Genomic DNA, 27,577 nt, shown 5'->3' on the forward strand with positions numbered 1-27,577 from the left:
CATACAGTACATGTATTTGTTTGTATTTCGTGATCACGTGAATAGAGGGAAACGAGTCAGGTGACCCAGGGAGGTGGGAAGACCGTATACGGTACGTCAACAAAGAAGGTTGAGGCGCGGCGTGTATCATATTCATTACATTATGAATATTTACACCATTGATTAAGGATTGGTACAGACTGGATTGATCATCAAACATGTCTCTTTTCGGAGCCCAAACTTTGCAGCTGTTTTGGCTCTTGGCCTTCGGGATAATCTATAGTTCTGGTAAGTTGATTCCTGTCTAGTTGACTGACTGACAAAGAAAGCGGACAAAATATACAGTTCCTCAGGCCAAGGAACATCCCTTCACTGCTATTATGAAAAAATGTGTAGAACAGGTGTCACATGCATATTCACTTTTTACATAATAGCAGTGAAGGGATGTTCCTTTGTCTACCTGAGGAACTGTAGATCTATATTGTGTCCGCTTTCTTTGTCCGACATGTTCATAGTGTGTCTGGCTGTCTTCATTATTTATGTTCAACTTCATGTTTCCCTCTCACTAACACTGTCTTCTTTAATTGACTGTGTTAGTGTTAGTGGGAAGTTAATTGTAAATGTAATTACACACACACGCACACACACACGCACACGCACACACACTCACACACCGCACTGTGAATGTGAGCTGTGAACAGGATGAATGATGACTGTGTTTCCGCCTTTCCGGATGTTTTTTTAAAACTTAATTAACATCAGCATCATGATCACAAACATATACCAATACCATTTTTGTTATTTTCATTTTTTATTCTCATTATTCTCCTAGTAGTCTAATCCTAGTTAGATCTACCGTATATGATTATAATTCTTAAAGACTTATAATTACTATATTATCATCATTATTAGTTTTATTTAAATTATTATTATTAATGTTTATATATTATTATTATTTCTAGACCTCTATTATTGTTATCATATTTATCATTATCATTGTATTAACATGATTAAATAGTAGTAATGTATTGTATTGGATTATTATTGAGATAAATATTGAAAATACAGCTAAGAATAAGAGCCGAAGTGGCTAGTTCAATTTACAGAGTGAAAAGTACATATTGCATAAACATTGATACATTGAAATTTAGATGCAAGTTACAAGTTTTATTGTCCGTCGGAGAGGACCTAAAGTCGTCTGGTTGCTTACTAACAAGCATTTATGCTTATAACAATCAGATAAAATAACCAGCACTATACTTTGTTAATATAAAATTGCCATTTGATTTGAGGGACACAGAAATTTGTTGATTAACTGTACATGTTCATTGCAACAAAGATGGAGTAGGTATAGCCCATGAAGACTGATAGAGATAATTATGAAGGTTCATAGTTTAAAGGAAACTGAAACCCAACAAACTTTGACTTTGATAGTAGTTTCAAAGAGGTCTGAATTAGGATATTCATGTCGATCCACTCTGATCTGAAATTATCAGTTCATGTAGAAGTAGTAGTAAAGTAGTAGTATTTTTATCACTATTATTATTATCATTATTATTATTACAAATATTATTATGATTGGTACATGTTATACTTGGACCACTAAATATTTTTTTCCTTTTAACATGGTTTTCTACTTAAAACACAGTAAAAAATGGAAGTATCTGCAAACATTAATGTATAATAGTAGAATATCTTTGAAATATATGATATTTTCATTGTAATGTTCCTTCATACATTTAGGTAATCATGCATTCAATCTTTTGTTATTCCCATTTTTCAGCGAGCTCATTCAGATTGGCTTCGTACTACTCGAGTCACATGGTACTGCAGATGGAACCATCGAGTGCTGTTGTCTGGGGTTACTCTGACATGGGAGCTAATATCACCCTGGGATTTAAGGAAAAGCTCTATCAAACTGAGGCACAAACAGGTCAGGAGAGTATGACTAATGTCCACTAATCCACTTTGACTTCAATTCTTCTGAAACGTGTACTTCCGGTAGCTTATTTAAATGCTTTTGATCAGTGACAAAGCGTGAGTCCACCTCTTAAAGAGGCACTGAAACGATGGGGGAGGGGCCGGGGAGAGGGTAATAAGTCTTACCTTAATTAATGGTGTATAAACCGCCCTCGTGTATTAACCGCACCCCTCTTTTTCGCCCTTTTTTTCTTTTTTCGGCAGCAAGCCAGGTTCGTGTTAAAAAACCCATGCGGGAAGGCCTTTCATTTAAGTGCGAGGTGCAGCTGAATGTGTAAGATCATTAATGTAAATTAAAAAACAGAAGAGGACCTAGGATAGAACCTTGTGGTACGCCGTGTAATAGAAGAAAAATTGGAAGAATTATTATTATAAACTACATATTAAAATCTATCAGAAACATTACTTTCAAACCAAGATGACAGAAAAATATGAGTGTTGTTCTAGTTTCCGAGTGGTGAGTCAACACACCGATTACTGAGCTGGGAGACATTGCCAGGCATAGCGCCAGGTGGAAGGGCATAAATCTAAACTTAAAAAAAAAAAAAAAAAACGCACCCCCAACTTTGAATTTTTTTCGGCAGCAAAAAGGTGCGGTTAATACACCATTAATTACGGTACTTATAAAATGAAAAAAGAAGTTACAAGGATTAGGAGGAGAGTGCAGGAGGTAGTCAAGGCTTTTCTTCTCCCATTCTCCCATTCCCTTTCTGTCTTGTTTTTCTTTCTTTCTATTTTTGTCACATCTATATCTGGGGATGGGGAATGTGGACTCCATGCCCCCCGCCCCTATACCTGTAGCTACGCCAGTACGCCATTACTTTTGAGTAAAATGATTTGTTGTAGTTGTAGCAAATGAATGTTTTAGCCTATAATGCGTTCTATGCGTTCAGGTTCTATAAGTTTGACCTGTCCAATTTTGAATCACATTTAGAAGTTAACACTAGGCTACTCTCACTCTGACAGAAAAGAACATGCATGTATTTGGAGCAGTACATGTACGTTTACATAATTCTAAGTTATGAACTGTGTTCATTTCTAATTTTTTAATACCAGTACATGAAACAAGTATGCAGCTATGAAGCTGTGTGTGATTGAGATATCTCTTTTTTTAGTGTCTTTTTTTCTTTTTCAATGTCCAAAATGTCCAAGCTTCTTGTACCTCTGATGGTGTATTATGGAAATTAACCTTTGACCCCCCCCCCAAAAAAAGCATGAAGATCTCTCTTTCATGTTCTTTATTTGTAACATATTATTCACAGCTTCTTTTACTGCTGAAGGTGTATGGCGAGTGACCCTTGACCCCCAACCTCCCAGTGGCCCCTTCACCATCAAGGTGACCTCAAACAACCAAGGAGTTCAAGAGGTCATTCAACTTGAAGACGTTCTCTTTGGAGATGTGTGGGTTTGTAGCGGACAAAGTAACATGGCATTTGATGTCAAACAGGTAAATTTATTTTAGTTTTTTGTATCTCTTGATGAATTTCATTAGTTCCATCGTAATAGTTGATTAAGACTGTTGCTATTTATTTTATTTGATGTCAAACAGGTAAATTTATTTTTGTTGTTGATTATCTCATGTTGAATTGCATTATTTCCATTGTATGAGTCAATAAACTTGCAGAGGAAGTAGTTTTGAAATAGCATAATAATCTCCAATCTGAATAGGCCTTTACATGACATGGATTCCCAACCTAATAAGGACACTAAAACCCCTTTTATATTAGGGACCAAAGTGGGTTGAGTCGAGGCTAAGTCCTGACAAAAAAAGTTGATATGACTGCAGGTGTCAGCATGACTTCAAATCACGCCCGATGCAGCATTCTTTACCTGCTAATCTTAATATCTCCTCTTGGATGTGTTGTATTTTTTGTGACAAATATTAGAAAGTGTGAGAATACTCAGCATGCCTTGTGGACAACTGTAGAAAGTAATGTACCTAGCAGATGTGGTGCGATCTAACTGCTGTAAATAAAATGCTACCATGATCATGATGTGAGATGCACATTGAGTGGTAGCTATCTCTCAGCAGTAAATATGATAACGCTTTATATTAGGGTTTGAACCTAGAACCATCTACCGGGACCTGTGGTCAAGATCACCGACCCATCTACATTCAAAGAGGTTGCCACTACCAATCATTCATGTGATGCAGCCTGCTAACTGTTTGATCCCATATGTGCTATAAACACAGAGGCATGTTTTACTTCCATGATGAGCACTCACATTCCATTTTACATATGTGAAAATGCATAGTACCTCACACTGACGTCAGGGGCGGATCTAGCTTTTTGCCAAGGAGGGGGGGGGGGGGGGGTTTTGACCCAGTGGCGGATCTAGGATTTTCCCAAAATCGTGCCGTTTTACTGTTTTACTTTATCTTTCTTTTTTTTTCCTTCTTTTTTCCCCCTTTTTTTCTTCACTTGGCCGCCCAAGGGGTGGGTTTAAACCGTTGAAACCCCCCTAGATCCGCCCCTGGACGTACAGCATATCATCATGCCGCAATAGCTTCTAGGAGCTACTGAAAGGGCTCATCATTTCAAGGTTCAGGGTTCGGCATCCCATAATGACCAATCTTTCATTGTTCTTTCCCATGCAGGCTTTCAATGGATCCGTTTCAATGGAGCAGTCTTATCAATATACAGACATCAGGGTTCTTTCTGTCTTCCAAAACGATTCAGCAGTACCATACTATGACATTCCAGGGCTCTATAAACCTTGGGCAAGACCCGATCCTGGTGAGTCTTATTCTTACAATTATGATGTCAGGTATATTTCTCCTTATCTCTTGTTTCTTTACAAGGCAAGGAAATCGCAATTTCACTCATTTTTTCATTTTCTAAAAAATATGTTGTTGCACATAAAATGACTTTAAACAAGGTGCCATCCAAATTTCCAAATATTAGTCCGGGTTATCATCTGTTAACCTTATGCATTTTTTTTAATGGAAGACATTTTTAATGTAAAAGTTGAATTAAAGTCCTCTTTGATAGCTATAGACTTTACATTAAGTACATTTTCAGTGATATTTTTAAATGCAACTCACAAATTCTAGAGCTTTAACTAAAATTTCGAGGAAATCACATTTTCTGTGCGCCTTTCAACATTTAGTAATTTCAGCTCTATCTTGCCAAGAAATGGAAATTTATAGTTGGTTGTCATATCTTCATAGGGCCCGTTGGTAGTACTTTACTATTGCTGTAAAACAGATCTTCACTGCCGATTCCTGTTTCTTTAAATGCTAGAAAACATTTAATGACATTGAGGCTGTAGCGAGGTCAACAAAGATTTCTACGGGAATTTGTAGCTTTAATGATTGGAGAAAATCTTGCTTACCATTTCATTCTGTGAAAACTTAGGAATAATGACACAGATAATTATCATGAATACAAGTACATCAAAGCATCATCAAGTTCATAGCAATAATACAGTCTCTTAGAGAAACTCATAAATGTACATTGTGTTATAATGATCTTTATAACCTATTAAAATAACCTCAGTTACTATTGTAGTTCATCTGCATTATGGCTTTACATAAATTACAAACTCACACTACAAGTGTCTCAACTAGACTTAAAGGTGAAATGCAAAGAAAATCACAAATATGTCAACTAATGTATCACTAGAAATTGGTAAGCTGACAGATGGCCATCGTACAAGTTTTAGGTCAACTACATATCGGGTGATTTATAAAAATACAAATACAACCACCTCCTTAGCAGCTGGGATATACGAGAGATTCGCTGGAAAAATAACGATGTTTTAATAACGTCACTATATGGACCAAGACTGCCCAAGCAGACGACATCCCATAAAGAATGAACATAATTGCAAAGGTTTTATTTGTCAAATTATAATGAGTTTAGTGTATATAAATGTAATGGCATGTCAAACCATTCAAAAGGGGATATGATCCGATTCTGATAACTAAAATCTTTTGCTTGTAAATACACAGGATAGGGGTTAATTAACAATCAAAGAAACCAGAATTTCAAATTGAAAACCCCCCCCCCCCCCCGAATGATACTAAGGACGGCATTTGTTCCCTCTTGGAACGCCGAACGTACCGCGGTGTGTGCAGCTGAATATACAATGGCGTCTTATTTTGTTTCCAAGCGACAGATTCCTTTATTTTTGTATCGCTGCATTTGTCATCAAAATAAAACCATGCGCGGGGTTTAGAGTGAGGCAATAGATTATACATTTAGCCTGACGGTAGTGAAGTAAGAGAAAAACTCAAGAGAAAATGAAAACACAGGCACTGAAAATGTGTGAGATGTCATGGGACATCGTCTGCTTGTGCAAATCATGTCCATACTGTGATCTCACACATCTCAGCAGCGTTCGGAGAGCTCTTCAGGTGCCACGCCGGGCCTGTATTGAAGCGTTTTGTAATTTATAATGATCATTACTTTGAATGTTTCCAAGCTTTAAATTTTGATAACCAGGCTTGTTGAATCAAAGTTTCAACTTTGCAATAATGAACATATAATTAGTTATTATATTCAATGAATATCTACTTTAACTATAGCTTGAATAAGCAATGAACTAGACAATAATAAATTCTAAATCTCAACTTAGTGCTTCAGCCCTCTCATAGTTAACCTTCAAAGTATTTAGCAGTATCCTCACTGTTATTCATGTTCTTAATGCAAGGTCAAATGTATACATACATCATAACAGCATAGTCTTGTAATTACGTATTAACATCAACATCTCTCAGTATGAAGTCCAAAACACACACACTAATTTCCACTTTATGTTCTGAAAATTCATGAAAATACATTGAATATACAACAAAACCAACCTCTTTGCCTGCCCTTATGACAATAATATGGCTCAAATCCCCATGATGCGCTGGCAAAAAGGGGATCCTGGATCCTCACGACACAACCAAATTCATGTTGAATTCTGAGTGTGAATCAAGTGCACATCAATAGATGGTGCTATGCTAGACACATTGCCTGAGGAAGTGATATTACATACTATGCTTGTAGTCATGTCATGCATCAATGGTACAATAAACAAATGACTTGAGTGATAAAGCAATTTCAAGTGCACTTCTGTCACAACAGACATATTGGCAACTTTTCCATTACGTGATTATTTTGTTCTACCATATAGATGTACTGGGGAAAGGAGCACCGGGATTCTTGTACTTCTCAGCTCTTTGTTGGTTTTATGGAGTCAATCTTTACAACCATCTCAAGTACCCTATAGGACTGGTTTCATCAAACTGGGGTGGGACCCCGGTGGAGGACTGGTCATCGCCGGATGTTCTAGCAAAGTGCAATGTATACAAACACAGGTGAGAACACTATAAACATAGTGGACAAAGAAAGCGGACAAAATATACTGTTCCTCATTCTACCCTCAACAATTGCTGTGGTAGACAAAGGAACATCTCTTCACTGCTATTATGTAAAAATGTGTAGAAGAGGTGAATATGCATGTGACACCTGTTCTACACATTTTTACATAATAGCAGGGAAGGGATGTTCCTTTGTCTAGAATGAGGAACTGTATATTTTGTCTGCTTTTTGTGTCAATCATGTTCTTAGTGGAAGATGCAGGGCTTTGTTGTAGGGAGGTTTTAAGATAATTTTGTTAAGGGTACTTGGTATGCAACTGGTATGCAGTTTGGTTTGGTTTCTTCTGTTTTTCTGCTTTTATTAATACCAGCCAATTATAAGGTTGGACTTCCCCTTGGTAGCCTTTAAGGGGGCGTCCACCCTGGTAATTGGCTGGTAATAATAAAAGCAGAAAAACAAAAGAAACAGATTAATGAAAGTTTGAGCATATCTGATAACTATGAAAGTTATGAATCTTCAAAGTTGTCATCAGGGAAACACAAATTGGCAACACTGCCATATCTTGCAAGCCCCTCTTGAATTTGCTCTGTACAGAAAACTTCATTTACTCCCAATTTCTTAGTTATTGATGACAGAATAGATTTGCTTTATACAGGGGTTGTATAGAAATAATTCTATTTAGGGTGCATGTATGATTGAAATATCTTAGGGAAAATAAAAAAAAAATTATGATTAAAAAAAAAAAAATTATATTATTTTTTTAGTACAGCGCAAATGGGAGGGGACCTCACAAGATAGGTCACATGTGTTTGATTAATTGCAACGTCAAAAATTCATAATTGTCTTATTCTTCATTGGATTTTTGTAGCATTTTGGCTCAAACTTTCACTGACCCGCTCCTCTCATTATCCTGCTTCTATTAAAACCAACTTAATATCAGGGTAGACTTCCCCTTTAAGGTACAAGAATTACGTGTGCCAAATATTCATTGAATTCAGTGCAAAATGGTAAAAGGAACAGCTACTTGGACATGTATCTATAATTATTTAAAGGGGATTCCAAACCTAATAGCAAACAACTCTAAAAGACTGCAGGGATATCAGAGAAGCAGACTGGTGAAAGTTTGAACAAAATCTGACAAAAAATGTTAAATTTATGAATTTTTGAATCAGTAATGTAGTGCCTTACAACTTTCCCTTTTGTTCCAACACACAAAATTATACTACGCTACTGCTTAATTAAGAATCATGCAATTATAGGTTTCATTATAAGTAAAAAAAGAGAAAATTAATTCCATAGTCCATTTCTCTTAAAGTTGAAAATATACCACTTTTAGAATATTATGAACAATGTGGAGCATATTTTTCTATGTAACTCTCATGTGATGCATGTGAAGAGGACCCCTTTTCACTAAAATGATTTACATGCACACACATGTGATAGTCGAATACCGGTAAGGGTTAGCAAGGTTATATATTTGGATCTTTGGAATGCCGCAATTACTTGAAAATATATGTTATTTTCAATGAACGACATAATTGAAAATGAAAATGATTATATGTCAATGTCCTTCTGTCATTTTTCTACCAGTATCCTGAAGAGGGAGAAAGATAACTTAGCGATAGGAGGTCCGCATGATCATAGTGGACTATGGAATGCTATGATACATCCAATGATTAATATGACCATCAAGGGAGCTATATGGTACCAGGGTATGTTCTCATTCACAGATTCAATCTCTTAATAGGGACTTTTAGATTTGCACAACGACAGTGGACTGCTACGTGTGACGTCCATTTAAGGCAATGTGACGTCCTTTAAGCGAGTTCGTGAATCGCTCTGGAGTGCATGACCCCAAAATATCCACAGATCTTTTACACAATGGATACGTCCCACATGTGCATTTTAGAATAATCACTGCCAAAGGGATGGAGGTGCTTCATGAATACCTTTTGTTTGCCTTTTGAGAAGAATACTGCCACCTGTGTATCAGATAAATGTACTGTTGGTGCATAAATCATTACTGATTACATAACTTTCATGAGCATGATCCGAGTATTCGTCTCAATGGTTTTACAATTTGGGTACGAATGACCTTTATCTGCCCATGCGCAGATCCTAATTACGAACTCGCTTATTAAGGCACTGCAGTGCCTTAAAAGGACGTCACACGTAGCAGTTCACTATGTCGTCGTGCAAATCTAAAAGTCCCTATTGACTCATACATAGGACAGCGACATTTTAGGACAATTTTAAGGGAATTCTGACCCTTTGTCATAACTTCATTGGTGTGGAAGCAGAAAAATAAGAGAAACAGAATGGCGAAAGTTTGAAATAAATCAGACCAATAATGAGGGAGTTATGAATGTTTGAAATAGGATATCGCTACGGCTAGGCAAATCTGTAATTGGCACTTTGGTCAGTGAATTGTGACTTAGAAATGAGAAAACTCTCCCGTTTGTCGTGTACAAAACATTTAATTTCTCTTTTTCTCCTAAGTGCCTTCACCCTTGGGGCACTACTCAAAATATATTATGGATAACATATTATTTATTAATATCATTTTCATGCATATATGCTCCTTGTGCGCGCGCCATATTGTGTTGAGTGCATGCATGCCAGCTGCAGAGCTAGAGCGGAGTACAGCGTAATTACGTCTTAATGGCGGCTCTCATCTGAACTTATAGCAGACGATAACCGTCTTCTTATTTTGGAAGCTTTAGTGAAGAAACATACCCTACAAACATGATTGTTGTATGAAAATGTGAGTTTAAATGTCCTCTACATAATTACGCAGGTTACAATGAAGGGTTTCATTCTCCTGTAAGAGTTTAATTCTGAGATTTTTACAAAATGATGATCGTTTTTTCTTCTCTTATATTTATATATTTATGGGCAAATTATTCCACAGCTTTGCTCTAATGAAAGAAATTGAAAAATCCCCTGTGTCATACTACATTTAGGTAATCGTAGCATAATATAATGTTCTCTCCCTCTTGTTCTATTCATTAAATCAAATTAATCCATTAACGAATGTGGTAATTGTCCTTTCTGCAGGTCATATACAAATGTTGATACAGATTATTCACATCTAATACCTGTAGACGTACTAACAGTGCCTTTGAAATTGTTTTAAATAGGGAATATGTTATTCACACGCATAGCCTTTTTCTGTGCCAGTGGCATGCAATTTAATTGACTTTTATAGCAACTTCCCCAAACTTCAATACCATAAAGTATGTGCGGCTGGATAAAGGATTTATACAAGAGCATGATAATGTTCTTAGGAACATAGTGTCTCAATGTACACAGCAGTCCAAATCTCCTCTGTATAGTATACTTATTGACATTCTGGATTTGCTCCTTCAACATCAAGGTTTCATCAATTTGAATTTCTACGAAAGATGCTACACTGACTTTATATATCACTGTATCACTAAGTTTTAAAGGTAAAGACCAGTATTGGAAATGCCCCAATTTCAAAAAATGAAGTGGAAGCTCTTATTACCAATCATGTGAAAGAGTATGTTTTGACTAATACATGATGATAACAATTTTGCCGGGAAACCGCCTACTAGTTGATATATTTAGTAAATTTGTTTATCTATTGGTGTGTGAGAGATAAACGCATGTGTCACGCACATGTGCGTAGTCCCATATACATCTTTATGTGTACAGTGCTTGTAACTTTATCAAGACTGGGCCAAATTTCTTATCATTTTGATGATTAACCTTTTCTGATCAATTCCACAACGTTTCTTTCACAATGCAATCGATGGCCATAACTGGTCTTTATCTTTAAAATACCCCTTATTTCACATGGTTGCCTTTGTCCTTTGTTTTCTTTAAGTTTATTGTCAACTTGTTAACAAAACACCATTTTTGAACTTAGAACAATTTGATAGTTACTTCATTCATATCTATTTCTTTCTGTCTTTTATCAAAAGTATGAAATATATTTGAATCATCAGCAAATAATCTAAATTCAAAATATTTAGTTGAAGATGGTGAATCATTAAAGGTAATACAAAGTTTTGGGAAATTTTGAAAATTGACACTAGAAAATTTAGCCCCTAAAACACTTTTGATAAGTTTCAAATAGGGCCTACGGCCGTACAATGGTAGCTGCGACCATGAAAATCTCAGAATATGTAGTTGTGATATATAATTTTAGTCAAGAGTTTTAAAGCTTCATTTATATCTTGACCTTGAGAGGGAGCTATACAACATAACAAGTTTATTATTTACAATTTCATAACTTTAGATTCAATTTCAACCGCGACAATGATCACTGAATATTATAGGATCGCATATGCTTCCAATATGTTCATTTCCACCAAATTCATAACCCCATACCAAAACTTTGTATTTCCTTTAATATATACCGGTAATAAAAACAAAGTGGGCCCTAGGACTGAACCTTGAGGGACACCATATGTTATCCTTCTTTTACTTGATATTATTTCCTTGTAGCATAAGACTTGGAATCGATTTGAAAGGTAACTTTGAAACCATTGTAATACTATGCCTTGTGTACCATAATATTTTTAATTTCCTAAAAGGATTTCATGATCAATAGTATTGAATGCTTTCTTAAAGTCTATAAATATACTTAGCGTTGGTTAACCTTTATCCATTGATTTTAAAAGTGTATCTACAAGGTTTATCAATAATAACTTTGTACTATATCGCTTGCGAAAACCGTACTAATCTTCATACAAATTTTGTTAGATTCTAAGAAATTCATTAGACGACCATTAGCTAATTTTTTCAAAGTTTTCTGCAATGACCGGAAGAACAGAAATAGGCCTGTAATTTCCAGGGTAGGTCTTCCGTCCTTTTTGTATTTATAAAGGAGTTAATTTTGCTGTCTTGCATCTGGGAACTCTCCCTTTTCTAATGACAAATTGAATATGTATCCTTAATTAATCTTCCTGGCAATTTGTCAAATCCATGGGATTTCTTAGTATCGAAAGCATTTAGATTATCAAAAACTTCCTTTTCTTTTATGGGTTTCCGAAAGAAGGTTTTTCATTTCTTCTAGCTAAATAGTTTTTGTTTCTGTTGGCATCCCCTTTTTTCCTATTTCTACTTCCTTTTTGTAGTTACAAATTTGTTGATTTAATTACTCATTATTCCTAACTATCATTTGAGGGGTCCACAATTGTACAAGCATCGCTTTTTAGTGGACCTCTCCGTTTCCAATATGTATTCCATAATTGTTGTAAATGACTATAATTGATTTGTAATGCTTTGTTGGAAACAGAAATAAAATTGGTGGTGGTGGTGGTGGTGATGGTGGTGGTTGGTGGTGGTAATAGTAATAGTAGTAGTAACTAGTAGTAGTCGATTAGAAGTAGTACTGTTACTGTTATTATTTTTAATATTACTGTTTCGATGATCGAAACAGTAATAGTCAAGGTCAGTAATAGTCAAGGTATTATAGTCAAGGTATCTCCACGCTACACGTCAACAAGGCGGCAGGCATCGATGACATCAGATCGGAGCAGATCAAACACATGGGCTCTGTAGCACAGAAATGGCTGCTAGACATGTTTAACAACTGCATCGAGAACACATGTGTCCCAAAACAGTGGCTCCGAACCAAAGTCGTCGCTATCCTCAAGCCAGGAAAGGACTCGAACGAAGCCAAGAACTTTCGACCGATCTCGCTCCTGTGCCAAACATACAAGCTGCTTGAACGCCTTATTCTCAACAGAATTGGGCCTCACGTTGACAGCCAACTGAACTGTGAGCAGGCAGGTTTCCGACCAGGAAAATCCACCACGGGACAACTTCTCAACCTGACCCAACACATCGAAGACGGTTTTCAGAACAACCTCATCACAGGTGCAGTATTTGTGGATTTATCTGCGGCTTATGACACTGTCAATCACCGAAGGCTACAGACAAAACTTCATGACATCACAAATGACCTCAAACTCACCAGATTCATTCAGAAGATGATGCAGAACAGACGCTTCTTTGTCGAACTGGATGGGCAGAAGAGCAGATGGCGGAAACAGAAAAACGGTCTCCCCCAGGGTGGCGTCCTGGCGCCAACACTCTACAACATATACACTGCTGACATCCCTTCAACAGAGAACACTCGAAACTTCATCTATGCAGATGACACCTGCATCACAGCCCAGCATAGTACCTTCGAAGCTGTTGAACTCCATCTCAACACAGCGCTCGCAAGCCTTTCGGAGTACTACAGAGCAAACTACCTACGGGCAAACCCATCCAAGACTCAGGTGTGTGTTTTCCACTTGAAGAACAGGGAGGCAAAGAGAGAACTGAAGCTAAAGTGGAACAATGTGCAACTTAACCACTGCGAGCATCCAGTGTATTTAGGTGTAAAACTTGACCGCACTTTATCCTTCAAGAAACATATCGAGAAGACAATAGGCAAAGTAGAATCTCGAAATGCCATCATCGGGAAGCTAGTATCTTCACACTATGGCGCTGACCCCAAAACTGTACAAAGTGCAGCTGTTGCTCTATGCATGTCATCCGCAGAATATGCTTGCCCAGTTTGGAGCAGATCAGCCCATGTGAAGAAGCTTGACACCACACTCAATAACACATATCGAAAGATAACAGGATGTCTGAAACCAACAAAAGTTGAGGAGATATATCACCTCGCTGGCATTGGATCTCCTAACCAAAGGCGCACTAACACCTGCCTAAAGGAACGGATGAAGCAGGCGACAGATGACAGACACATGCTACACGGATACTTACAACCCCACAAACGACTTATATCCCGACACAGCTTCCTCGATTCTGTCCCACCAACTGAACAGAATCCTCCACCATCAGTCAAGCCCGTACTCATCAAAGGTCTTAACCTGAAGTGGCCGGAGTGGCAATGCCTAAATCGAATGCGGACGAGAATGGGACGGTGTAAGGTCAATATGGCAAGATGGGGCTATGCCCATGAAGGAGATACTCTCTGCGACTGCGGAGAGACTCAGACGATGGACCACCTCTTGCAGTGCGGCGGAACGGGTTGCACAGATGAAGACCTGTCCCTTGTTAATGAAACGGCCATTGCAGCAATCGAGCGATGGAAGAACTTAATTTAATTTAATTTACTTCTAAGTTAAGGAACTTTACATTACTATCTTGATCTAAGGAGACACGAACGAACGAACGATGATCGAAACTTATTTCTTGTGGATTTGCTGGTATTTACTTTTTTTCTTGTTTATTGAAAGATACCATAGGTTTTTCGGTTTACGGCCGTTTATAGGTGGATAATTTTAGCACTCTTCACGAGCGATTCGGCGCACCCATTTTGGTGGGGTGCACCAGGGGTAATGAACTTCCACTGTACCCTGTTTTCCGCACAAAAATCTTTGAGCTCATCTTCACTCCATCCCGATATCATCTCGCGAAGTTCGCGTTGAGCTCCTACAAATTGGGTACCATTATCGCTAAGAATCTGAGCTGGTTGTCCCCTCACTGCGAAGAATCTCCTTAAAACTTGGAGAAATTCCACTGTTGAACAATCAGTCGCGATTTCAAGATGAACTGCACGGGTGTTTAGGCATGTGAAGATTACACCGTAGTGTTTGGCCCTCTTGTTACGACCAACTTTAACTTGAAATGGAACAAAATAATCACAGGACGTGTAATAAAACGGTGGAGTATGGGGTGCTACGCGACTGCTGGGCAAATCAGCCATCTTCTGTGTCTCACGCTTACATTCTGCTGACCTGCACTTCACACATCGATGCTTAACAGTTTTAGCTAGACGATGTCCCTGAAGAATCCAAAACTTACGTCTAGTCTTGGCGGTTGTTGTCTCAATTCCCGGATGTCCAATCTCATGAACATGACGTGTGATAAGAAGAGCTATATGATGGCTAGCTGGCAGCAGAGCTGGGTGTTTAGATTCGTAGGATGTCACTAAGTTCTCCACTCTACCCCCTACTCTGATTATTCCTTTGTTGTCAAGGAAAGGAGTGAGAGTTTTGAATTCTCCTTTCTCAAATCTGCTCTTCAGACCTTTCTGAGCCTCCTTCGTCCAGTAGTGCTCAGCCTTCTCTAATTCTGCAGGAGTTAAAGTTACATCATCTTCCGGTATGGATGCTTTCATGAGCTTTGACTCGAGAATCTGCACATATCTGATAACGTAGGTAGTCACTCTTACTAACTTTCGCCATTTTGAGAAGCGTTCACATTCGATGGGGGTGACTGTCATGTTGATGACTAAGACTGTCCGAGTCTTTCGTCTTTCTAGATTCTCAAGATTCTGATCGATTATAGCTTTGTCCACTGGCCACTCTGGTTCATTGAGGTGGAGAAAGTTAGGACCGCACATCCATTCATCCATTAGTTCCTTCACTGCGATTCCTCTCGAAACTTTGTCTGCTGGATTATCTTCACCAGGAATGTGTTTCCAACTTGATGGGTCAGTGAGAGTCTGAATCTCCCCAACTCTACTTGATACGAAAGGCTTATATACCCTGGCTGAAGACTTGATCCACTGCAGAGTAATCATGCTGTCAGTGAAGAACACTACTTTCTCGACCTCCAGTCTCATCTCTTCGGTGATTGACTTGTAAAGTCTGGCAGCTAACACGGCAGCTTGTAATTCCAATCTCGGTATTGTCAATGCCTTTAACGGTGCTACCTTTGACTTTGATGCAATGAAGCGAGTCTCATACCTGTCATCTCTGGTTTGCCATCTCAGGTATGCACAAGCACCATATGCATTTTCGGAAGCATCAGAGAAAATGCACAACACTGGCTTGCCTTGAGCATCAGGAGGAGTAAGGCATCTTTCTAGTGATACTCCATTCAATCCTTTCATTTCCTCAAACAGAAGCCTCCATTCAGCATCTTCTTCTGGTGAAAGATGATCGTCCCAGTTGTAGCCTCTCTGCCACAATTTCTGCATACCTATCTTTGCTCTAACAATCACTGGTGCAGCAAATCCTATGGGGTCAAATATGTGGGCAATCTGACCAAGGATCTTTCTCTTAGTCAATTTTTCTTGACTCTCTCCATCTATTGCTGATCTCATTACACTGTCTTTCAGCTTTACTTTGTAAGAGAAGGTGTCATTTTCTCTGTCCCAAACTACTCCAAGGACCTTCTCTTCAGCTATCTCATCCAACAATTTCATCTTTCCCTGGGTGAGGTCTCCGACATCTGATTCATTAGAAATCCACCCTTTGACCTTGAAGCCACCTTCATTCAACACTTCATCCATCTCGGCGCTGAGTTTCCTGGCTTCATCTACAGTCCTTACAGAGTCGCAAATATCATCCATGTACACATTCCTCTTTAAAACAGAAGCTGCCTGAGGATGTGTACTCTCTCCTTGCTCTGCTGTAAGCTTAAGGGCAGTCTGGGCTATCGCAGGTGCCGGTTTATCACCGAAAGTGACAACTTTCATCATATAGATGTCAGGTTCTCTGTGCTCATCCATGTCCCTCCATAGGAACCTGTGAACATGTTGGTCTCTCTCTGGGATTGACACTCGATGATACATCTTAGATATATCCCCGCATAAGGCCACTTCGTTTTCCCTGAATCTCAGAAGTACTCCAATCAGATTGTTCAGGAGATCAGGGTTTTTCATCCAGTACTCGTTTAATCGATGACCTTGGAATGATGCTGATGAATTGAAGACTATTCGGAGAGGGGTGCTTCTTTTCTGGCCTTACAACCGCGTGGTGTGATATGTAATGAACTGGCCCTTCATAATTCTTGATATCTGCTGCTGTTAGTTTCTTGGCAAATCCCATTTCTTCCAGTTCATGAATTTGCTTGTCTAGGCCTCTGCATGCCCCGGATTTCTAGCAAGTCTCTTCTCAGTAGACTCCAGTATTTTCACTGCTTGACTTTTGTTATCTGCGTTGTTCGACGACATTTGACTCACATCGTTGGTCATTTGATTAAAGTACAAATCAACGCCATAATACAATTTCGTGCAGAGAGTCATCTTTTTGTTCTCAGCAAACCAATTACTATTATTATTATTCATTATAGTATTGTTATTGTTATTATTATTATTGTTGTTGTTGTAATAATTATTATTATTATGATTATTATATATTTTTAATATTGTTATTGTTATTATTATTATTATAAACATTATTACTATTTCTGACCTTTGTTAAAACTCACCATGTTTTATCATTTTTGAAGGTGAAGCCAACACTCCATCTCCATCAAGCTACAAGTGTCTCTTTCCAACCATGATTGAAGATTGGCGAGATAAATGGTACCAGGGTACCGGTGGCCAGACAAACCCATCCTTCCCTTTTGGATTTGTTCAGGTGAATTGACATCTATTTCAGTTTCTTTATTACAATTATATTGCTCTTGTACATGTATCCATATAGGGGATCCTCTAGGCAGCTACAAAGTATTATTATTACCTTGGCTTTAGCCCAGCCGTCCTAAGGCGCTAAAAGCATTCAAGGAATAGATTCCTACCAGGTACCCATTCACTACACCTGGGTGGGGAGTGGCAATTGCAGATAAATGTTAAAGAATTGATATCAAGGGTATCAGTCACATAAAGAATAATATGGGTACAGCTAGAATGTATAAAATTAACCTTAACAAAATCATCCAAATTCCTAAGGGTTAATTTATATATGATATTATAATGTACTGTAAGCAGTCTTGCTTCTCAGGGGCCCTAGCCATTATTACTTGTTATGTTGTTGTTCTTTGATATCATTCTTCTATTGTATTGATGTTTTTGTATATATATTTTTGTTTAAAGGGATCGTTTAACAATGTTAAATCTGAGATACACGGTCCTACATGTTACCAGTGTCTGTGATATGGTGTAATATATTGAAGCCCTAAAAAAATTGCGCTTCAAAATGATCAAGAAGTGCCTCAAAAAAGTAAAAATCTTTGAGTGATTGCTTTTACCATACTCGTTTTCCCCAATGGACTGTAGTGTTATGAAAACCATTCAGTGAATGCTTTTCAAAATTTGTAATTCCAATCATTAATATCTTGATAATCAGACAGGCGATCGGCTTGTAAAAGTCATGGAGTTCCTGACTGACCTAAAGATTTATAATTATCATTGCAGCATGAGCTAAATCAAGGATTATTTCTAAAGGATCAAAGACAAAGTTACCAGATCCCTTTAATGGTCAATAAATGAAATGAAATAGAATGAGGTACATGGGATAGATATATGTACCAAAGACTTCAAGATTATTTAATGTTGCCCCAGTACAAGATTAATCTACACCAGCTAATCAAGATCGGAAATGAGTATTGTAACGAAGTCATTTTGTTGTACAAAGCAATTCTTCCATCAATTGGTGCCTAATGTTCTGTGCAAAATTGCATGTTTGGCAAACATGTGATGCAGAGAGGAGAAAAAAGCAACCAAAGTGTAAACCTTATCTGTAATTAACTGAAAGAATTAATCTTTTTCTCTCGTTTATAGCTATGTACCTCAAGTAATCCAGTTACCAGAGCAGATGAAAACTATACCGCCCTCAGGTGGCATCAGACGGTAGACTTTGGTTTTTCACCTAATCCTCATCAACCCAATGTGTTCATGGCTGTTGCTGTTGATCTGCCAGATCTCACCTCACCATATGAAGCGTAAGTAGACTCCCTTATAGACCAGGGGGGTGTTTCTCAATTATCCTCAGTAGAACTTAACTCTAAGTTAGACTTGAATATTATGGAGAGCCATTTGTAGCCTTAAAATAAAATATATTCAAAAGCAAAAATTCAAGTATTTTAGAATTTTCATAAACTCCACATCAAGAACATGAAATCTTCTTGATAATAAAAAATATGAAAGATTTGAATCAACATTTCAGCCTTTTAAAACAACTTTTACAAAACATTTTCAAAGACGCTAATGGCTTTCCATAATTTTTAAGTCCAACTTAGAGATAAGTTCAACTTAGGATCTTTGTGAAACACCCCCAGGGGAGTGTTTCACAAAGACCAAGATCAACTTAAAGTTAAACTTAAATATGGCAGGCAGTTAATGCCACTGTTTTCCCCCACATGTACTGGCATTTGTCTCTCAAGGGATGTACAAATCATGGTCACAAATCTACAGAATTTACATTTTTTGATAGTCATTATTGTAGGAAAAAATATTTAAAGATCGTAATGGTCAGAGCAACCAGTTGCATGAATGGCCTGCTATACTTAAGTCCAACTTAAAGACAATCTTAGTATTAATGAAACACTCCCCTGTTCCTAGTTAGCCTTGGTATAAATGACCCATAACTGTCCACAGATCTTTTCCACATGGAGACGTACCACTTTAGTGCATTTGTAGAATAATCACTGCCAAAGTGATGTAGGTGCTTCATGAATACCTTTAGTTTGCCTTCTTGAGAAGCATATTTCCACCTGTGTATCACAGAATATGCCGTCAGTGAAGAAATGAAGAATGATGACCGAAATGGGTTTTACAATTTTGATACAAGTGATATCTAAGCACTGGCTCGTACCACAGTTGAGGCGTGATAGCTCAGTCGGTAGAGCAGTGGTCTCGTAATCCGGCGACCCGGGTTTGAAACCAAGGCGATGCTCTAGTGCCCTTTGTAAGGCATTAATCCTCACTACCAGGTCCCTCGGAGAGGACTTTAAGCCGCTGGCCGTCTGGTTGCTTACTTACAAGCATTTATGCTTTCTTAGCAGTCAGGTAAAATAACCATCACATCCCTCCGTCCCAGTTGCACCAACACCCGACTGACAACAGACCAAACAAAACATGACATTACCCCAGGTGGCCCCAGGGTTTAAAGAGAAGGTTGAGTTCTGAGAAGAGGTGAAAAATAATTTGTGAATATTACTCATTCTTATTATGCAAGTATGGAAGAACATCAGTTAAGACATGTTCCCTGAAAAGCATGGCTCTTCAAATGCCTTCATATTCTAAATATGCATGTAACATCGTATGAATCGGGGGGCCGGCTTTTTACGCCACGTGTTCGTGTAGTCCCATATACGTCTTTCTGTGCAAGTGTTTGTAATTTTACCAAGACTTGGCCAAATTCCAGAACCTTGCAATACACACAAATTCTTATATGCTAATTGATCAACCTTTTCTGGTCGATTCCACATCGTTTCTTTCACAATGCAATCGCATGACCAGAACTCAACTATATCTTTAAGTCAGATGAATAGACCATAGGAAACAATATCATGTAGGGGAATAACTATATTGTAGCCAGAGCATTGCAATCCTGATGCTGATCTGATCATAAGTGAGGTATATTTTATGGATCTAGGAATTCTTCTTCCTGGACTATCATCCCTCCTGGATTACTAACTCTCTGTACAGACTTTATTTTGTCTCATGCTCAAAATGCATATCTAATGGATGATTGACTATGATGGCTTATAAAGATCCTAGAATTTGAAACTCACATCAAGAAAAAAAATCAGGAAATTTTGTTTTCACAAACTCTGTTAGGGGTAGGGGGTATATGTCATGAAGATGTTGTCTTGGGGAGGATAACTGCTCATTGGGGATAGTGTCTGAAGAGTGACTGATCGTACAAGAAGCGGTCATTATAATACAACATGTGACACCATGTCCTTCTTGGGATGAACTCAAGAGAAGACTGAGTGATTGCACATGCTCCACTCCCTGGGGAATATTCCAGCTAGGCCCCATTTGAGCCACATTAACATTTGCAATTTTTAACATTTTTTAATCTTACGCCGTTGGAGAGAAGCAATGTAGATCAAATGCTTAATGACCTGAGTGCTGTGCCAAGTCCATATGATTCTGTTTCTTATATCGAGAGGGTCATTTGTTTTATTTCAGGATCCATCCGCGTTACAAGCAGGATGTAGCCAACAGACTGACCTTAGGAGCGCGTGCTGTGGCTTACGGCGAGGGGGATGTCGTCTACCAAGGTCCGTTCCCTACAGCAGTCATACGGATTGCTTCCGCAGACCTCCTTGTCGAGTTTGATGATGGTAAAGATGTTCTCAGGATGAACAATGCCAGTGGTTTTGATGTAAGTATTCTCCTGTTCTCTTAAGGTACCGTATTTGCCGGCGATAAGGCCGCAGCGGTGCATAGGCCGAACCCCAAACTTTGACATTTCGTAGAGGAAAAAAAAACGAAAGAAAAAAAAAAGGACCAAACAAAATATCATAATTTTCTACAAACTGATACCAAATTCAGCAATATTCTTATAAATTTACAAGAAGTTTACCTAAAAAATGATCGTAATTTAGCAGATCTTCATTGATTTTTAAGCTAGTACTGTATCGCAGGCAGATTTTACGCCAGCCAAAACGGTATTCACCTCATGTGTACCCCGTTACCATCCAAGATAATACCAGAGGCAGTATGTTTTAGGGTAGCCTGTCCATCTGTCAAACTGTCTGGCTTTTATCATCATATCTGAAGACGGAATAACTTTTTCTTACTTCTTTTCCTGAAATGAGTACGACAATACGGTTTATTCTTGATAGATAAAGTCAATATCTTCTCAGAAATTTATTGAGCAATCTCTGAGACTCTATATTAGATTGACCAATTATATTCTGAGGAGATATAAAATACATATATCAAGAATAAACTGTATTGTCGTAATCATTTCAGGAAAAAAAGTAATACAAAAATGACTCTGTCTTTACAGGCAACAGTTAAGTTCTTGATGTGTGAACTATAAACTATGGATTAGATTGAGTCACCAGAGGAATATATTCACATTAGATTTGAGGGTCATGGATTCATACACCAATGCTCTGCACTCTCTCCTGTCTCTCACTGTTTCTGTGCATTCTGCAAGAGATTTGACCCTCAAGGATGTGGGTACAGAAATGTTGGGCCCTGATCTTAGGACTGCATTGACAGAAGTTCAGTAAATATCCTGTTTTATCATGAGAATTATTTTGATTTGATTTTTCAGGCATGTTGCAACTTATCGGCAGAAGACTGCCCTCTTGTGGGCATTAGTTCACCATGGAAACCCGTCACGTCCGGCTATGAGCTTGGCAAAGCGCACATCTTCTTTCAAGATCCTTGTACTGCTATAGGGGAGAGAGCCTCGATGGTTCGCTATAACTGGCGTGATATGCCTTGTACAGGCTACAAGAATTGTCAGCTCTATGATGCTAAGTCAAATCTGCCTGTACCGCCTTTCATTAAGGCTGTTGAAGATGGCAGCCGTCTCAGACCAAAACTTAAATTCAGTCCTTCGGGTCTTTAAGTACTTCTTTATCACATTTATTCAGAGACCAAATTGTATGTTTCAATCATTTTCTTTTACATTTATATCTGTTAACTACAATATATATTTACAGTTTTCTTGTTTTACAACAAACTTTTTTTTTTTTTTCTGTATTGTATTATTTTTTTGTGCAGTTTATCAATCTGTATGTAATTGTTTCTGAAATACATATTGAGTTTGATTGTCTTTCATGTTTCTCTAGCTGTACAAGCTTGAGATCACTGCAATGTCAGAGTACCTGCTGCAAGCATGGCATCATGCTGAGGGTCTCTTTATGTATTCCGCATTTCTTTTAAAGGTTCAGTTCACTCCTTTTTATAAATTGAATTATTTTTGGAAATATGTAGATTGTATTTGTTTGGATGTTGACATAAACCTTGGTATGAAATATAGGATCATGATTGAGGTGTACCTGTATCTTGTTTTAGTTTTTAAAAACATTTTATACCTATTTTTACATAATGCAATATATATATATATATATTTTTCGTAAAGATTTTGTAAAGTAGGTATTAAGGATTACAGGTTATCCTGAATGTTATTGTAGAGATATGCACAATTTACTATTTTATTACAACTTAGGAATGAACATGGGGAGGAGCCAAAAGCTTGAGGAGCATGTGTCACTTTTCAAATGATATCCTGATTTTCAGTTATACATGTATTTCGAAACTCAATATAGTATTTGAATTCTATGATTTTAATGAATGGTAATTAATCATAAATATTAAAATAATTACTTTTTAAAGTAAGTTTAATAACAAAATAATAATAATAATAATACATTTATATATATATATATATATATATATATATATTATATATATTAATATATATATTATATATATTTATATATATATATATATATTATATATATTTATATATATATATAATAGTAGTATGATTATCACTATCTGATGGGTGTGTGATATTTAGTGCCTATGCGATTTTCCAATCATCTCTTAATAGCCAATTCTACATTGGAAGTACTGGTACTGTATAGCAGAATTTTACAATTTGATACTTAAAGGCTGCATGTATATTTTAAGGATTTTCAGAATCAGGCTTAACATAAAATTGATTGTCAATTTTTTAAATTTTACATGTAGATATATGACGTTGTAAGTAACATTTTGAAATATATAATAACTGCCTTATGTACCTGACATATGCCAATAAAATAGTATATGCATACCAAATTTTCTCTTTAGTGAATGATGTATTTTGAGATTTATTTTGTCCTTAACTGAACCTTTATCTGCCATGGTATGGTGAGAAACGAATGTGATGAGGCAACGTGCAATTAACTATGCCTGCTTGTATGTTTGTTTCTGGATCACTGACAAACTAAAATATCAGCTGTACCAATGAGAATTACACTTTTTTCTTCTTTTTTTTCCTTTTTTCTCCATCATTTATTAACTGAATAATACATACATAAGAAACACATAATTATATTCATAACAGAGAAAAACACATGAATTTTACTTGTATCACAAAATTAATCATACTTTAAAAAAAAGCATAATCAACATTTTTTCAGTAGGTGATACTTTTCAACACTTGCCCTGCACAATACTTCCTTTAAATAAATGTTGAATATGTCTGTAAAATAACATTTCCTTTTTTGCGTATATAAAACATAAGAAGCTAAATTAATTAATAGATATTTAAAAACTATATATTTTGAATTTATATAATCACATTGCTTGCATACAAATATATCTGGCTTAATCATTTTTTTCATTATCAAACAATAATTCTGTTTTTCTGAGAAAAATAAGACCTTGTTCCAATATATTTTGGAGTACTCACAATCATAACATGTATGACAATATTTTGTTGTGTATTTGCACTTCAAACAATAATCATGATCAGATTTTTTGAAACGATATAGATATTCTTCACATGCTTTATAACTTAAAAGAGAAGTTTTAAATCAAACTGTTTTAATTGTATTTCCTTGACGTATATATGCCAAATTCATTTTCCATATATTTTGCCCAGGATAATTTTTTTTCAAAAAATATATTCGCAATAAATAACACTTACGAAAATAAAACATTGTATATGGCCTGACCCACATTTGTTGCATTAGCCCAGGAGATTTTGACGGCACTTTTCACGCTCGGTCATCCATGGCAAAAAAAAAACACATTTATGAATGGGGTATCATTAGACAAGAAATAAGTTTTCAAAGTCAGACTAATCACGACATTTTGATCTGAAGCTAACATCTTTGGATATACTATTTATATACAGTGTTTAGATTTCCATGGTTGAACATTTCAAGTGCGATAAATATGGGTATTAACATTGTCATATGGTTGATTTTATTGAAAGTCTTTTTTTTCTTCATGCGCGAATTTTTTTTTTAATGAATAAAATCGGTTAAGCATTGATTGATTAAAACAGATATTTGTCATTCAGGCGCGGATCTACGGGGGGGGGGGGGGGGGGGGGGGGGGGGGGGTTTAAACCCCCCCCCCCCCCCCCCCTTTGGGCGGCTCAAAAAAAAACAAAAAAAAAACACATGATAACTCTGGATATAACTGTGTATTTAACTGTTACTTGATTTTAAAAGACGTTATCATGCACTGCTTTTATGGTCTCCATTGTGTTAATAGATGCCAGGAAAACATCACTTACGGGGTTCAAATAAGCACCCCAAAAAAATCGGCTCGCCGCTTCGCGGCTCGTGGACGATGCTCTGCATCGTCATTATTTTGGTCAAACTCCCCCCCTTAGCAAAAAGCTAGATCCGCCCCTGTCATTGCTTTAACAGTTGAAATATAATGTTATCAGTTTTAATGTATCAAGATTCTCCGTTCTGTCTCGAGTAATTACATTTTACATTGATCGGTGAATATCAAATATCCAAAAAATGGACTTTGAATATAGCTACACCCATTAAATGTACTATGTCCCTTTTGCAGCCAACCTCAAATTCTGTAGAACTTTGCGGGAATTATGAATATGTCATGTATGTCCTATCTGTGAAATTTAAACGTTAGCAGTGTCCTCATAATCAAATTATGCAAGGAAACCCGTTTACTTGCTAGACTTCACTGTCAGACACTATTGAGTGACTGACTGGCTTTTTTCTTCTTTGGTAATAACATACATGAAAAGAGTTGTAAAGGGTACATGAGCATTTGTCTACATCAATAACCCACTTCTTGTGATGGCCAAGATTAAACTGATTGAATCTTTGCGCAGCATAAAACGTATGACCCTTCGGTACAATTGTCTGAAAATCAAGACTATTACTTTTGGGCTCTATAGCCCTAAAGTCGATTTGACAACTAATAGTCGTTATTTTCCCACTTGAAGACATTTTCAAGCCCCAACTTTTTAGGGAAGTTCTAAATTAGTATTATCTTTCAAATGCAGTTGGAATTTAACTTTTTCATTTTTTTGGCCTGCAAATGGGACATAGTACCTTTAAGACTGCCCTACATTTCTTAGTTTTTCATGAAAATATCAATACTTTGTAAATTGTACCCCGCCCCCAAAAAATTGATATTAATGATTGTGCTTACTTGTTTAACAAAATTATATTGAATATTCGTTACAATCCACTTTAATCAATAAAATATACAGCTGTATAATAATCATAATATGCAATGAACAATAAACATTTGTTGACGTAATAGAAAATGTAATTGTCTTTGAAAGATACCCAAAAGCTCAGAGTAAAAGTTCATTCGAACAAATGATAACAAATGGATGTAAAATATAAACATATATAACAATAAATGTGCGAACAAGAACTGACGGCTTAATCACGATGCACAATCATCATAACTCAATGCCAAGAACACCTATCATAGACAAATATTTATAATTTGATAATAACAATAATAAGAAATATCATTAATTATAAAGCGCTCAATACAATGTTCTAAGCGCTCAGTAACAAAACAATGTACAACGTATCAAACGTACACATACAGCAATGATAATAATACATATTTCTAATAATAACAATTACAGTCGGATATTAAATCAGCAACATACTTTAAACAAAACTGCCCTATACATTACTATTAAACAAGAAATACTTCAAACTCTACGGATCGGGATTGACGGATACTAATTGGTAAACATTACTATTCCATTATTTAGGGGCTGCAACAGTAAAAGCACGACGACCATAACGGATATTGGTTCGGGGACCAGGGGCGTATTGGAAATTAGCATGACTAGTTCACCCTAATGAGCGTGATGGAACAATATGTTTCAGAAGGTCGTTTAGATATGATAAAGCACACCCATGTTTAATTTTGAACACTATTAAAAGAATCTTAAACTGATGCGAGTTCAAAATAGGTAGCCAATGAAGAGATCTAAGAATATGAGTTATGTGTTCATATTTTCTGGTTTTGGTTATTAGACGGGCTGCCATGTTAATCTGAATACGTTGAAGTGGAGAAATGGTGGAAATCGGTAATCCAAGTCCAATCCGTTAAATTAATCTAAATGAGAAGTCACAAAAACATGAATCAATCGTTCTGTAGACTGTCTGTCCAAATATTTTCGAAGTGTGTTAATCCTGCAGATGCTGAAAGCAGCCGTCCGACAAGTATTCATGATATGTTGTTTTTATATTCATTACATTATCAACAATGACAATTTTCGAAAGAGAATGATGTCAATGTACATTATATTTCTACTGTGGTCCTTGTTTGAATTGTGTACAAGATCCTCCGAGGTAAGAGAGACTTGATTAAGCAATTAATCCAATTAATTATGTTCTACGATTTCGTTAAAATATACATGTAATATGATTTAAAATACGCCTATAAATACTAAATGTATAAAAAAAAAATATAAAAAATAAAAAAATGTTGCATTTGCAATGAATAATCACCCTGACATGTATGACGGTCTGCATGTATTCTTTTCATAAAAAAAAGAAGACATTAAATAACAAAAAACAAACAGGAAAACAATGACACCTACATTGTCCAGCTTGATTTCCTTTACAAACGTCTATTGCCTAATCAATTAGGATCAGTATACTAAACACGATTAAAAAAACATATCACAGCCATATAATTCGAGATAATATAGGGGTTTCAATCG

General features: G+C 36.7%; 1 protein-coding gene across 1 annotated transcript; it reads left to right on the forward strand.

Moving 5' to 3' along the window:
* The first annotated feature begins 73 nt into the window (after positions 1-73).
* On the forward strand, positions 74-22,960 carry LOC762983 (sialate O-acetylesterase). The gene is made up of 10 exons (XM_030975153.1): positions 74-267; positions 1,763-1,912; positions 3,222-3,406; positions 4,559-4,697; positions 7,084-7,267; positions 8,862-8,983; positions 17,439-17,569; positions 18,712-18,872; positions 21,070-21,265; positions 22,169-22,960. The coding sequence occupies exons 1-10, from the start codon at positions 198-200 to the stop codon at positions 22,466-22,468; spliced, it is 1,638 nt and encodes a 545-aa protein (XP_030831013.1). The 5' UTR covers positions 74-197; the 3' UTR covers positions 22,469-22,960.
* Positions 22,961-27,577: the final 4,617 nt, after the last annotated feature.

This window comes from Strongylocentrotus purpuratus, unplaced genomic scaffold (genome assembly GCF_000002235.5).
Source record: "Strongylocentrotus purpuratus isolate Spur 01 unplaced genomic scaffold, Spur_5.0 spur5_scaffold_8, whole genome shotgun sequence".
In the NCBI taxonomy this organism is placed as follows: domain Eukaryota; kingdom Metazoa; phylum Echinodermata; class Echinoidea; order Camarodonta; family Strongylocentrotidae; genus Strongylocentrotus; species Strongylocentrotus purpuratus.